The 15,428-nt window shown below is 42.9% G+C and overlaps 1 protein-coding gene across 2 annotated transcripts; it reads right to left on the bottom strand.

Annotated features, from left to right (window-relative positions):
• Positions 1-8,316: 8,316 nt before the first annotated feature.
• LOC106579008 (transcription factor Sox-9-B) lies at positions 8,317-12,258 on the bottom strand. Of its 2 annotated transcripts, none has more exons than XM_014158399.2 (3): positions 11,490-12,258; positions 10,957-11,225; positions 8,317-10,642 (listed from the first exon to the last, which is right to left on the bottom strand). In XM_014158399.2, the coding sequence occupies exons 1-3, from the start codon at positions 11,927-11,929 to the stop codon at positions 9,855-9,857; spliced, it is 1,497 nt and encodes a 498-aa protein (XP_014013874.1). In that variant the 5' UTR covers positions 11,930-12,258; the 3' UTR covers positions 8,317-9,854. The 2 variants fall into 2 exon arrangements, with proteins under 2 accessions (XP_014013874.1, XP_014013875.1); XM_014158400.2 differs by having other exon boundaries at positions 10,975-11,225; positions 11,490-12,256.
• Between the last annotated feature and the right edge of the window lie 3,170 nt (positions 12,259-15,428).

Below are 15,428 nucleotides of genomic sequence, written 5' to 3'. Positions count from 1 at the left end.
GGGGGGGTTTTCAGGATAAAAAGAAACTAAATGGAGCTAAGCACAGGCAAAATCCTAGAGGAAAACCTGGTTCAGTCTGCTTTCCACCAGACACTGGGAGATTAATTCACCTTTCAGCAGGACAATAACCTAAAATACAAGGACAAATCTACGCTGGAGTCGCTTATCAAGTAGACAGTAAATGTTCCTCAGTGGCCGAGTTACAGTTTTGGTAGGACAACTACTCATTCAAGGGTTTTTCTTTATTTTTACTATTTTCTACATTGTAGAATAATAGTGAAGACATCAAAACTATGAAATAACACATATGGAATCATGTAGTAGTAACCAAAAAAGTGTTAAACAAATCAAAATACATTTTATATTTGAGATTCTTCAAATAGCCTTGATGACAGCTTTGCACACTCTTGGCAGGTTCAGCTTATCAACCAGCTAATTATTAGAATCAGGTGTGCTAGATTAGGGTTGGAGTGAACCTACAGGATGGCAGCTCTCCAGGCAGAGGGGTTGAGAGCCCTGCTATAGACTGACAAACAGAGTTCGTCTATGATTCAGACATCATACTTTCACCAGTTTTCTGTCTTGCAGTTCTTATGAGGATGTTACGGGTGGCTTTGACGCTACTCCTCTAGAACTCTGACTTCTTGCCACGGCCCATTGAGTGCAGTACAACTGAATCTGCACTACGGGCCTACATCACAGTGGAAGCTTTCGTTATTTGATTATTTTTCCTTTTTCCAAGAACCTTTTAATATTTGGGATCTTGTTTTAAAAAGAGACCTTGTAGTATGTTATTCCCGTCTCAGTCTCCTGTGTGAACCAGCTTGCAAGCTCCCACCAAAGGTTAAAGTACCCGTGTGCGTATTTTAATGGAAATAGTTCCTCCCACCATGCATAGGTGGCGTAATATCAGCTACACTTATTCCCAGGGGTGCAACTTTCACTGGAGACAGGGGGGACATGTCCCCCACCACATTGTGAAATTGCATTTTTGTCCACCCAAGTTTTGTCATTGGAATGTGATACAAAACTCGGCAAACGGTGTGCTTTAGAACCATGCGGATGCCTTCAAGCGGTCGGGTAGGCTGTTTGAAGTGTTTATCCCTCTATCCTGTCTGTCGGTGTCTCGCTGTCTCTGTCCTCCATCGCTCAGACTACTCTACTAGAATTTCACAGCAGGTTATTGAACTTCATCCCTCAATGTAAAAAACAGAGCAGACTCTAACAAACTCAGTTTCTCACATCTCTCTTCCTCTCTCCTTTGGCTTGTGCTCTCTCTCCCCCTTCTCTCTTTTTCTCTTTCTCTCTCTCTTTTTCTCTTTTTCTCTCTCTCTCTCTCTCTTCTCTCTCTTTCTCTCTCGCTCTCCCCCATCTTTTCCCATGTGGCAGGTCTTGTTATTTAGACTGAGACTGTGCAGTCAGAATGGAGGAATGCTCCACTCCCTCGGCATCACATCACTGTAGTTATATCAAGTGTTGAAATAACAGGATAAATATCATTGGGAATAGTTTTTTGGTGCATCAAACATTTTGAGGCCGTTGCTTCTTTTTTCATTTTTCTGAATGATTTATTCTGCCATTATGTTGTCATTAGTCATTACAGAGTAATATGCCTACGCTAAGGTTTGGATTGTATAAGAGGCATTTCTTTATCTCGACATTGGTGTAATTCCATGAAAATACAGCCAATAACAATCAGGCACATTACAAAGATGAGACAGTCCTGCTTTGGTTATTGTCTTATCTCCGCACGGAGTGACTGCTGAAGACATGTTGGTCTACTTCCCATTCAGTCACTCTCTGATGTATCCTTACTCACTCTAAAAAACCTTAAGGAATTACCATAGCGTGATTCAGAGCCCTGTACCACTGTCGTACGATAGCAATAAGCTCCTTTTTTGAAGGGCTGGAGGGTGCTAGCACTGTGATAACTCTGTGCTGTTTGATCGACGTGTGTGTGTACAGCTCATAGGCTGAACAATACCAGATACCATAGATACTATAACAGAGTTTACATATCCCCCCTCCCACACACACACAGACTCTCTAACACACACACACACACACACACACACACACACACACACACACACACACACACACACACACACACACACACACACACACACACTCCTCTGATGGGGCCGCTGGTGCAGTGCAATATATACCAGGTGGTGAGCAGAACCCACAGATCCGGTACTGAACCAGAGGCTAAATGTGGCTACCCAGAGCCACACAGACTGGGTTCAGCCATAGTGATGTATAGGAACTGTCAGAGTCCAAACCCCAGCTGATCTATAAGGACAACAACCCATGGTTTCATGTGGTGGCTGAGTTTGTGTGTGACTGTCTGTCAGTGGGTGTTTAAGAGTGTATGAAGGGGGAAGGGTGTTGGAGTAAGTTGTAGGTTGGTGGGTTAAATAGGAACAGCCCACACCATGCAAAAGTATGAACAGTAAGTTAAGGAATCAGACAAGGAATGAAAGCAATAAATGGTCAGATTTGGCAAGAGTGATAGAGATATACGGCTACTGCAAGGGGGAGAAAGAGAGAGAGAGTGTGTGTGTGTGTGTGTGTGTGTGTGTGTGTGTGTGTGTCGTTCCTCTCCATAAACTCCAGTCCTGGGAGAGGGAGAGCACTGCTGGTCCCTACTCTGTCTGTCTTTTGGGAAATGCTGGGTCACTGTGAAATAACTCAGGGATATTTACCATTGACCATTTGTCTTAACCCCTAAAGCACAGAAAACCCAAGCGCTTGTCATGGTGTTAGACCCTCGCCCAAACATTCAGAGTCCCCCAGAGCCCCCCTAATTCCTCCTCTCACCCTCCTCCCTCGCTGCACAATTGCCCCATAAAGCTATCTTCTGACTAACCTCTGACCTGTCTTTCTGGACGTGGAGCTATGACCCAAGACAGAAGTTGAATGTCAATTCTAAAAAGTTCAGTCCGCTCTCAAGTTTTGTCAGAATTGATACAGAGAAACAGGGGGAGATGGGTTTAGAACTTCCAGGTACAGTAGCAAGCTAACGTCCCGGTATACAAGCTAGCTAACTTCCTGGCATACTAACTAGCTAACTTCCTGGCATACTAGCTAGCTAACTTGCTGTTACAGTAACTAGCTAACTTCCTGGTATACCAACTAGCTAACTTCCTGGCATACTAGCTAGCTAACTTCCTGGTATAGTAGCTAGCTTATGTCCTGGTACGCAGGCTAGCTAACTTCCTGGTACACTAGGTAGCTAACATCCTGGTACACTAGCTAGCTAACATCCTGGTACACTAGTTAGCTAACTTCCTGGAACAGTAGCTACCTAACGCCCTAGTACAGTAATTAGCTAACGTCCTAGTACACAAGCTAGCTAACATCCTGGTACAGTAGTTAGCTAACTTTCAGTTACGGTAGCTAGGTATCATCATGAAGCTGGCAAAGCTCCTCAAAAGAAAAAGCCGTGGGCTCTGTTGAACCATCACAGCTCCAGGACTCAAACAAACCACCCTAATGCAACCCCCCTCAAGCAAGGATTTTCAAAGCCACATTGTAAGAAACATAGCGAAAAGGACCAAGACCCTATAAATCCTCCCACATGTGTAAGAGCCCAGACAAACAGGCCTAGCACCTGATGGTCCTCACAATATCCAGACTTTGGTCTAATAGGCTGCTGCTTCTGGCTCGTGTGGGCGTCTGTTGCCGTGGGAGACCAGCGGCCCTCTCCATAGGCCTCTGTGCAAAGTGCAGTAAAAAAGCCTGTAAGTTTCCTCTGTGTCCAGGCAGTGCCTTCTGGAGGCCAGGCCATTTTGAAAGGAGGGGAAATGGGGGGGGGGGGGGGGTCAAGTCACCCCCATTGTGCTGGTCCCCAGGGACAATGACAGCGGCCTGCTGCAGTGAGGGGGCAGTGGGGAGAACATCCCTGGGATAGAGGGGTTAGATGTTTCCAAGAGGGGACGGGGGAACGGGGAAGTTGCCAAAAGCAGCAAGCAGTTGGATAATGTGAAGAGAACTGGACTGAATACAGTAAGTAATGCATCCCAAGAGCATCATAAAGTCAATGTGATTTTCATACAGTGGGCTTTGCACAACAACATAAGCAAACAAGTTTGCCCTTAGGGTTGTTACTGAATTCTTAAATGCTACTTCCCATTGTTTTAATGAGTTCACGTCAGACTTTGTATTGTTTTTTTTTTATATAAATTTTTTTTAAATTGTTAACAATTTTTATTTGTTTAGTTATTATTATTATTAGGCCATGGAACACTGATTATGTTTATTTCATTTCATTAAGACATTTTCTTATTTAGTCAACTTTTTCTCATGCATAAGCAGTTCTAAGCTAACTACAGTACTGTACCTATATGGAATTGTTTTAAGATGGTCATACCAAGGATCATTTTACTATTTGATTTTGAATTTTGACACCTCAAGGTATAAAAAATATATAAAAAATTATTGGATGAAACATTGAATTTGGCATTACTGCTATTAGCCAATAGAAACTCATTAAATAACATATCGCTTGGAACAACAGATAGTCCCCCAAAAAATCTAAAGGAAGTTTGTTTTTTTACATGTATTTATCACCATCTTTTAGGCAATAAATGATATAGACTGTACTTCCATTCATTTTTTTTAATGGTACTGGGGACCTTCAGAATGACTCTTGTGAGACTTGTGGGTGTCCTAGAGCAAAACGGAGAACGCCATAGTGTTCGTGTACACCAAACCGTTCGGATGCTACAGAGGTTTTTGTGAGAAGACCCATTTTTGGGATGTCTCATGGTATGACAAACATCGCTCTAGCATTGCCACATTTCACTGCAGTTGCAGGGGGGCAATATCGGCGGATGCGGTGGATTGAGACGTAGCCCATGCAAAACAACTGATAAATCTAGCTTAAACAGACGGATTTTGATGGGGATATTTTATTATGTTAATTAGATTTCCACGGGGTGCGGCAACTGTTGGCAAAGGGTTAACAACTTATTAATATTTCCACAATTTCTGTTGGTATTTTCCCCACATAAAACCAATCACTTATTCATCTATTTATTTGTGCATTCTATAGCCGTTCAGTTTCCAAGGGTTGGAAGTTGGCAGGATCTCTCTCTTATTGTGCGGAATTTTGCATTTAAAAGGACCACCCATTGGGTTCGGAGGGGGCAGATTACCATAGAGTCGTCTGTTCGGAATATTAATGGACTTCTCCTGGGAAAACTGCCCACGGATTGAGCCACTCCAAACCCAGTGTCCCTGCTTCCGCCGCTGTTGCAGGCCTCTGGGAAGTGTGTGTGTGTAAGTGTGTGTGTGTATAAGCCAAGTTTGGGGTCTGGTCCTCACCCAGTCCGTCATGTGCTCTGCACCCACACAGTTAGCTAGCGCATAACTCAGCAATGGGGTAATTATAGGACACAGTACATATAAAGATGGAGGGAAGGTTTGTGTGTCTGTGCAAGTTGAACGCTGGGGTAATTATAGGACACAGTACATATAAAGATGGAGGGAAGGTTTGTGTGTCTGTGCAAGTTGAACGCTGGGGTAATTATAGGACACAGTACATATAAAGACGGAGAGAAGGTTTGTGTGTCTGTGCAAGTTGAACGCTGGGGCAATTATAGGACACAGTACATATAAAGATGGAGGGAAGGTTTGTGTGTCTGTGCGAGTTGAACGCTGGGGTAATTATAGGACACAGTACATATAAAGTTGAAGAGAATGTTTGTGTGTCTGTGCGAGTTGAACGCTGCACAAGCCTATTGACACAATCATAATGGATATCATTTAAGATGGCATTTTCTTTGTTAGGGGGTGACTCACCCCCTTCACCACGAATAGGTGCCTTGGGAGATTTTCAGACCCAGTCAACTTCCTTTCTACTCAGCCAGAGAGCCTGAAGTGAACAGGAACTGAGGCGGCTTTTTCGCTATATTCCACTTGAGTGGGTTGAGTCACTGACGTGATCTTTCTGTCCGGTTTTGCACCACCCCCTTCTGGATTGTGCGGTGGAGGAGATCATCTCCACCTAGCACAGCCAGAAGAGGACTGGCCACCCCTCTCTAGGTTTCTTCCTGGGTTCCTGCCTTTCTAGGGACTTTTTTCTAGCCGCCATGCTTCTACGTCTGCATTGCTTGCCTGTTTAGGCTGGGTTTCTGTGACATCTGCTGATGTAAGAAGGGCTTTATAAATAGATTTGATTTGATTTGGTCCTTCACTGTCACCACTATCATGGCTATAGGGTATCGTATGGTTATCAGTAGTGGGGTTGTAGTTAGACCTGTCCCTCAGAGCAGCTGAGTATATGATTAGTTCCACTCAAACGGTTAGGTTTCTGTTTAGTCACCCGTGATCTCAGTCTCTTGAGTTGCCCTGAGTTCCCCATTCAAGCGGTGGTGCCAATCAAATAAATGTAACTATTTCCATAATAACAATGTTTTTACAGTGTCATACTTAACATTCAAAGCAACGGGTGAACTCCGTAGCTGGAGTGATGATTTCTATAGTTAACAGATCTACGCTACTGAGTCTCTTCTTGTTGGAGGATTGGATTGGACAGCTGCATATGGTCATGCTCTACTCGCACTACGGTTGGTCAGAAATAAGGCATAGGTCTACGCCGACAAGGTAGCTCGATAAAGATTGGTTGATGGGTTGAGGATTATGCTAAGCAACATGTCTTGTCACAGGGCGAGACCATTCATCTTATTTCAGTGCGCTGTTGGGACTGAGCCCATACACCCTAGCATGTGACTTGGCCTGGGAGCGCATTGGCGGGGAAAACATACATGTGTAACATGTCACCTGTCCACTCCCAAGTCCTACAATTTCCCCGTTAGAAGAGCAGGGATACTGATGTCTTTTTCAGATGTGTCCTGCTGCTGCTTTCAACTGAAGTCATCTCTCTCCCTCTCTCACCCTTTCTGTTGCTCATGTTCCCTCTCTTCTCTGCCCACCCCTCTTTCCTACCTGTCCGGTGCCAAAATGATGTCTTCCAATCGGATTGCTGGATATAGGTGCTAGATAATCTCCTCCCACCTTGATCAGCCAATGACTTAAAAGTGTACAGCCAGATCATGTAATATGATAATAATAATATGTAAATGTCATTGACGGCAAAATAATATGGTAATTACATACAAGGGAAAGTGGATACTTCAGCTAAAGTGGTAGTTTCACTTTAGCAAGTGGCATTTTTCTCTCACACTAAAAGGCTGAACGCAATGTCGATGTCACTCTCACTTCTCTACCCTAAGCCACGGGGGATTTGGCTTTGCATGATGTTTGCAAAGTAAAAACAAAAGGAAAAACACAGTTGCCAGAATCAACATACGGTACATCTCTCAAAAAGATGCAAACGATTAAATGGATCAAAAGGATGGAGGCCATATAAAACTAAATTGGGTCAAACAATGAGGCTGATAATGATTCTGGTATTAAAAACATACAATAACATGGATCAAATCTTATTTTATGGCCCTCCTATGCCATGTGTACCGACTATTACATTATGGTTTCAACAATCACAATAGCTTCCAAAAGGTGTGATTTATAGTATTAAAAAATAAGAAAATGGCACTTGGTTCACTGGTGTGGTGAAGCTAGTCAACATTTCCTTCAGTTGACCTTTAAAGGATGGCAGCACTGAATATCTTTAAAGAGAGCTTTGCTGGCAGGGACGCAAAGTCCCCTGCTTTAAATTCAAAATTAATTCTAATTTTTTTCACGGTTTTACTGTTTTTCTGCCGAGTAGCCTCCCCCAGCAAAGACCCAGAGTCTAACAACATGCAGACTGGAGGGAGGGAGGGACGGACCCCCTGCTGCGACAGCTGACAGAAGAGAAAGCATGAGAAAATAAGAGAAAAAGAGCCTTCCTTCAGGTTCTTCATCTTTAACTCTTTCTGTCTACCTCTCTGTCTCAATAAAACGATGATGTTGATATTGGGTTGGTATCAGGGGCACATCTTTGTTTTTAGACGTGGGGGGGGACATAATATATACATATATTTTTTTTATCCAGTCGAATAAACACTCCTAACAGCCTGCCCGACTGCTCGGAGGTGTCCTCATGGTCCTAAAACACACCGTTGCCTCATTTTGTATCACAATTTTGTATTCCAATGATAAAACTGGGAGTGGGGGGGGGGGGGGGTGCAGCAATTTCAGAATGTGGGGGGGATAAATGTTATGGTTGGTATAAATGTTATAAATTCCAACATATAGATGCCATGTTATGTAGCATAATGCTTATCCATTTAACTAGAGTGTATTTGTCCCCCAACCCTATTTAATAAGTAGGTCATGTTATGTGCAATAAAATATCAACAACCATTTTGTTTCTAAAGTATTTTCTCTTTTATTGCAAATACAATACAAAAGGTAAGCTTATTTTTAAGAAAGTACAGTAACATGTTAAGCTAGCTGAAGAAAACGAGAAGTCCTTCAGACGCATTAGAAAGAAACATCATTACTGAGATAGTATGTGGCAGGACGTAGAAAAACTGTTCCTCAGAGAAGACAGGAATGCTGGTACGTACCTCTAATAAAGCATATCAGCCACAGCATAAAAAATAAGTGTAAAAACTTTGTCCATATGAGAAAAAAACGTATTTCCAGTTCTTTCAGCCATAGTTTAGAATCCAAACTCAAGAAATTCACAATTAAAAATAATCCGTACACAACTAGATAGAAAAAAATGACAAATAAAATGACAAATAAAACATTTAAAATAAACATTTTACATACGATAAATAAAACATGATTACAGTTTGTACCATTTTTAAAGTACCCACTCGGCTAAAAAGGCAGATTTATATGACATTTAATATCCAGAAGATAATTTATTTTTAAGACAAATTAATTTGTTGTATAAAGTATCAAATAAAGAAGAAAATGCTAAATAATAATTAATTTAAAAAATAAATTAAAGGGTTAAGACAGAGGGGGTCAGAGCAGGCAGGAGGGCTGTAAAATGACACTGGTGTGGTGATGGACTGCAGGGGACACCCGAGAGGTCAAAGGGCACTTCCTGTGGCTGTCAAACACATGCTGTCAGACGGTAAGTATAATCTCAGCTGTGGCTTCTCTCTTCTATAATATGTGCTGTAGAAAACCCACAAACACCCTTCCACCCAACCTCTGATATACTAGGCACTAATGGTGCAAAAGGCTGGAATCTCCTGCACAAAACGATAACGTCAAATTATTTCGTTGCCATTCCCAGCATGTGCCTCTTACATCTAAGAACGTGTTATAATCATGAGAAATCATTGATGGAGAAACCCTAAACTGCACTAATACAAATGTAATTTATTTTGTTGGATGGCACAGAACATATACTGTAAGCAGAATGCACTGCAGGAAACAAACACAACCAAAAAAGGATAGCGATTTACTGCCTGTACAAAACTTCACCAGAGAATTGAAGCCATGGAATAGAGAACTGCACTACTGAGAGTGGTTTCCTGCTGAACTGGATACAAATAAAGCTTTTTTCTACAAAAATATCCCACCAAAAAACAAACTGCCAGAGTAAAAAAGGTAAGAAAACATACACAGTACCTATTAAAAATATCAACAATTGAATAAGTCCTCACAGAGGATTTCTCAATGCTTTTTTTCTGTTCTTGCTAAAAAATATATTTCCTCAAAACAAATTAAAAAGGCCTGTTGTGAGCTATTCTGATCTAGTTTCAGTTCCTACAAGTCCAGCTCTCCTTCACCTACTCTGTCGTGTTCTTCCTCTGTTGGAAATTCAAGTGTCTGTTTTCTGGGAACTAATGTTGGAATGTTGTGACAAAGTCTCCCTCTGCAAGATAGACATGCCTATCAGTCTATGTAAGTGTGTGTTCGTGTAGATGATTGTGTCCTCAGGGCCGGGAGAGCTGTGTGTACACTGGCTGCTGGTCCCAGTGATGCTGGGGACTGTGGGTCTGGGGTACGGAGGGCACCCCGGTTGTGTCTGCGATGGGGGTGTACATGGGCCTCTGGCTGGGGCTCATGTAGCTGCTGAAGGAGTAGAGCCCTGAGCCCTGGCCCCCGGCTGCGTGGCTATAGTAGGAGTTGGTGCCGCCCTGGTGGTCAGAAAAGTCATACTGGCCCCGGGTGATGGAGGGGTAGGAGGACGAGCTGAAGTGCTGCAGGTTGAAGGAGCCGTAGTTGACATGCTGCGGAGGGGAGGAGCTCTGCTGATCGTTGTAGTGGCTGGGGCTCAGCTGCTCTGTCTTGATGTGTGTGGGGGTCCTCTGGTTCTGGCCCTGCTCCCCTCCATTACCCAGCGTGGTCAGGGAGTGCTGCTGCTGCTGGCTCTTCGTCATCCAGCTGTGCCCTGTGGCACCCCCTGCTGCCTGGCTGACCACAGAGCTGCTGATGCCGTAGGTACCGGTGTAGGAGACTTGGCCAGTGGCACCACCAGGTGCACCCGGGTGACCATTGGGAGGCAGGTACTGGTCAAACTCGTTGACATCGAAGGTCTCGATGTGGGAGATGACGTCACTACTCAGCTCGCCGATGTCCACGTCCCGGAAGTCGATGTTGAGCTGGCGACCTGTGCCTTCATGTAAGGGGCGACCCTCCCGCTTCAGGTCCACCTTGCCCACCTGGATGTCCGTCTTGGTAGGAGGGGTGGTAGGAGGGGTGGGGGGCCCTTGGGACTGGCCTAAGAGAGAGAGGGAGAGAATGGGTTACATATAGAATACATATAGGCTTTCTGTGATGCAAATCTCAGAGCAAGAGCAGACCCGTGGATGTAATTGAATAGGAAAACATAAGAGCTTTGCAAGTGGTCAAATTAATCTAGATATCAAGTTAAACTCAGAGAACATATCCGATAGTATTACTCTTAAACTGTTCACGTAATATACCTTCACACACATGTATTGTTATAAAAAGTCTAGCAGCAGTAAACGTGTCAAATACCGTGTATACATTGACGAACACATGCTGAATGAGACCATTGCTATAGGCACAAACCATTATCGCTCTTCTTACCGGAGTGTTCTCCGGGGGAGTGCATCTCTCCCATGCTAGAGGCTGGAGAGTCAGCTTGCTGGAGCACCTTGAAGATCGCGCCTGGCGATATGTGCGTCTGCTCACTGCCGTCATCAGACTCGCTTTGTCCGTTCTTCATGGACTTCCTCCGCCGGGGCTGGTACTTGTAGTCAGGGTGGTCTTTCTTGTGCTGTACCCTCAATCGCTCTGCCTCCTCCACGAACGGACGCTTCTCACCCTCATTGAGTAGCCTGTGCGTAAAAGGCAAATGGATACATGAGTAAATAAAATATTCAATTGACAGCAAAATAGTTTCCTATTTTAATGCAGCATAACATACCTTTTTATTTCAAATGTTCAATTACGTAAGATCACAGTATCGAGTTAACATGTGTGCGTAAAATGCATGCGTAAAAGTAGAATGGAGTAGAAACTTGTTTCAATAATAAAACCACAGACGCGTTGCCACTCGAAATACAAATGTGGGAGTAATGATAAAGAGGACTGAGACTCACCTCCACAGTTTCCCCAGAGTTTTGCTCAGCTCAGCGTTATGGAGATGCGGGTACTGATCAGCCAGCTTTCTCCGGGCGGCTTGCGCCCAAACCATAAACGCGTTCATCGGTCTCTTGACGTGGGGCTTGTTCTTACTAGATCCGTTCATTCGGACTGGCATTGGAACCAGGGTCCAGTCGTAGCCTTTCAGGACCTGGGACACCGCGTCGCGGATGCATACGGGGAATTTGTCATCGTCGTCCTTCTTGAACTCGACGAGGGGACCGTCCGGACCCATCAGCAGTCCGTTCTCTGACGGTCTGGTGTTCTCGGTGTCGGAGCCAGACCCGGACGGGCACGGAGATCCCACAGAGTCCTCTGACATGCTCGGACTCGGTGCGTCTGAGAGACATTTGTCTTGTTCGTCTGTCATTTTCAGAAAGGGGTCGAGTAGATTCATACGAAAAATGTTGTCTAACAATTACGCACGAAATATGAAAGTACTGCCAAAGTCTTTCAAATGTCCAAAAGTGGAGAAAAAGTAACAGTAGACGCTCTTTGCTCCTGCAAAGAGGCTGTCAACTGCACAACGCCGTTTGGAGAAATAATGTCTTTATGCATATGTCTTTCTGAAAAATGGTATAATAACCTTGTCTTGTTTGCAGGCGTCTCCACACTCGAGCAACAGCTGATGATTTGCTGTAACTTTTTTCGGTAAAAAGAGAAAATGATCCAGTCAAATAGTATCCCCAGAACGTGTACGTGCTTTGAACTGAAATCCTTTGCAAGCGGACTTTATAAGTGAGTTACTGTGCGGCTTCAGAATACCCGAGAATACCCGAATATGATTGGTCGACCGACTGAGAATGACGAACTGAAGGAATTTGATCCCTCCCCTCCACACACACAGGCTATGCATAGACATTTATACATTTTGTGTACAATATTGATATAGGCATAATAATTCACGTACTGAAATAGATTTTGGTTTTTAAAGATGTGTTTATATTCTTAAATCATAGACCAGGTTATTGACGTTTTTTTTTAATCGCACCTTCAAAGTTACACCAGTGAAAACTGAAAATAAAAAGCAAATAGTTGACGAAAAAAAAACATTGAGGATGAAGTCATGCAAATAGGTCTACCAGTAACTTGTCCATTATAACTGAAATTGTGTGCAAGAGAAATCTCATATCGAAAGTCTTTCATACAATCAATGATAGTCTGTAGTGACCCTGCCCTAGGCTATTTTATGTGCGGCAAACAAAGGCCACAGCAGATAAGTTACTAAGACATATAATAATGTTTATTCGATCCATACCAAATCAATTATTATTTTACTGGCTAAAAATGTACATGCCCATAGGGGGAGACAGCAGCCCAGGAACTTACATTACATGCACTTTTTACTGGGGGACATCTGGAACTCAAGAAACGGTTGAAACAGTTGCACTGCAACTGCTGAGGAGGATAACGTTTTTTTTGTAATGACAGCGCTGGAGATAAACACAGTCAGAATGGTAATATAATTTAGAATGAGTATTTCCTCACCCAAGCTCACCATGTTTACATCCTCCTTTAAAACACATACGTTTGAATATTTATGTCTCTCACCTTCATAGTAAAGCCGGTCTACATCAGGGACAGTCATTCATAGTCCCTTGCAAACGAACCCATGTCGTTTGGTTGTTTATTTGGCTTTTTCTAAAGTTGTGGAAATGTCATTTTCGTTGTAATGTGTGCAGCATGTTTTTCTGAGCTACCTGAAGTTGCACATATAATATCACCCATATAATTACCCATAGAGACTTTACAGATGTCTCTATGGGTAATTTCTACCACTACGCTGTTTATAATCTCTCTCTCTCTCGCTCTCTCTCTCTCTCTCTCGCTCGCTCTTTCTCTCTCTCTCGCTCGCTCGCTCGCTCTGTGTGCATATAGCGGGTTGCTTCATCAGTGAACGCGAGACTCTGGATGTTGTAAAATTGTATTATGTCAACCTGCCGCGAAACGCTCCTCAGCGCAATTAGAGCTCTGGTTCCAAGTACAGAAACACCCTATTCGAGTCTCCACTCTAGCGCAACTGTTTGGTTACATGTATCCTGCTTATTTAAGATATTCATTCACTCTGAACATACACAGAACAGAGCATTTTAGACTTTTGTCAATAACTCCTGAGCCCTTACTGCGGTTGAGCAAGCAGCATGCACTATTAGGCCACTAAAAGGTGTCCTGGTTGTTTTTTTTATAGGCCTAAAATGAATAGAGTCATCACTGAATGCATTCACTAACAGGGTTCCCCTGGAACAACAAGACATTGCCTTTCCACTCCAATGATGATGATGGTGAGGAAGATAAGGAGTATGTTGTTATAAATATGCCCAGGCATTTTTTATTTTATTTTATTTTTCTTTGACCAGTATTTCCAGCATTATCCACTGGGCTTGCTGCATGCAGAAACTTCTAGGTAATGCTCTTTAATTGACACAAGCTGTCTCCAATTAATCATTCAATGTCTGGTTGTGAGTGAGTGTTTGGTGGGGGGGGATCTCCTAAACCAGGGTAGTGGTAGTAAAGAGTCTTAATTACGCAAAGCCTATTATTATCAGAGAATACTATTTTTAGAACAGTGATTCTACATCTCACTTTGCTCAAACTGATCCTGTCCAACAGACCCAATCCCTGATCATCAGCAGTTATAGAAAGGCTGCAATTAGGACAGTTAAAGGGGAGAGACTGAATCCAACCAGAAAATAAAAAATAAATAAAAATCAGGATATCGCTTGAAGAAATAGAGGGGCAAATACCTGACTTCAACAACAATATATTCTGCAAAACCTGCAATGTAGCATTAGATTATAAACGGAAAGACAGGATAGACAGCCATCTGAAATAAAACATGTTTTTTATATTATGCTGCCTCAGAAGAGTACTTCTACCTTAGAAGGTTGTGGAGGATACAGCGAAACCAATTATTTATATACACTAGATGGCTGATAGGGGGCGCTGTGTAGAAGACACCATGCCTCCATCTTGGCATTCCCCCACTGTTTAAAATAAATATTTTGGAAGCTATAGAAATTGATGTATTAATGTGTACATTTGTTTTTGCCATATTTATTCTATTACAGACACCTTAATGCATACTTTTAAATTATATTATTTGAGCTAAACATACAAATAATAAAATACAAATATTTATTTTCCTTAAAGTATAAATGTTTTAGATGACTAATGTTACTATCCGCCCAATGACAAGAAAATGGTTAAATACATGTAATTTTGTCCTTGAAACATTTAATTGAAATACTGTAGAATTCCATTCATTCCTATGGAGGACTGATCCTCCTGGGGAGTGGCAATATGGCCGACCGGTGTCTTCAAAGCCTCTCAATAGCCAATACATAGCATCAGCAATCCACCATTGAACGAAACAGTGTCATCCTTAACAGTCCCAACCAGTTGAGATGGAGGTATGCGACTTACCACGCAACCCCTCCCCTCGCTTTCTGTTTGCCTGTAATTGCAGCCACCGGCTCAGCACCAAGATAGCAGACTAGCCCTACACACCTGAAGCCCAGGGGGGTATTAACTAGAATACAAACAGAACCAAACAGAAGCAAATGAAACGGGGCGGGACCTACCTGAATTTGTCCAATAGAAAGTATTGTTTTTGTTGCAAAACGTTTTCGTTTGGAGTTCCTTTGCAAAATGCTTTGGACTAATCATGACACCACTGGTAACCATAGCACCATGTGGGTTAGCCCCCCTCCATCAGAGTGAGTACAGATGAGCTACTGCTACGGTAGACCTACTCCCACGCCACATCCTGTCAAAGATAATAAAGTCTACAAAATTGGCACGTAACAAACTAACAAAACATATGGTCTAATGTACTTACACTTAACATACTCCCCCACATATCACACACTCTGCCAACTACATAGTTGCATTCAATG

This window comes from Salmo salar, chromosome ssa19, assembly GCF_905237065.1.
Source record: "Salmo salar chromosome ssa19, Ssal_v3.1, whole genome shotgun sequence".
Classification (NCBI taxonomy): Eukaryota; Metazoa; Chordata; class Actinopteri; order Salmoniformes; family Salmonidae; genus Salmo; species Salmo salar.
This window is presented reverse-complemented; position numbering and strand designations above follow the sequence as displayed.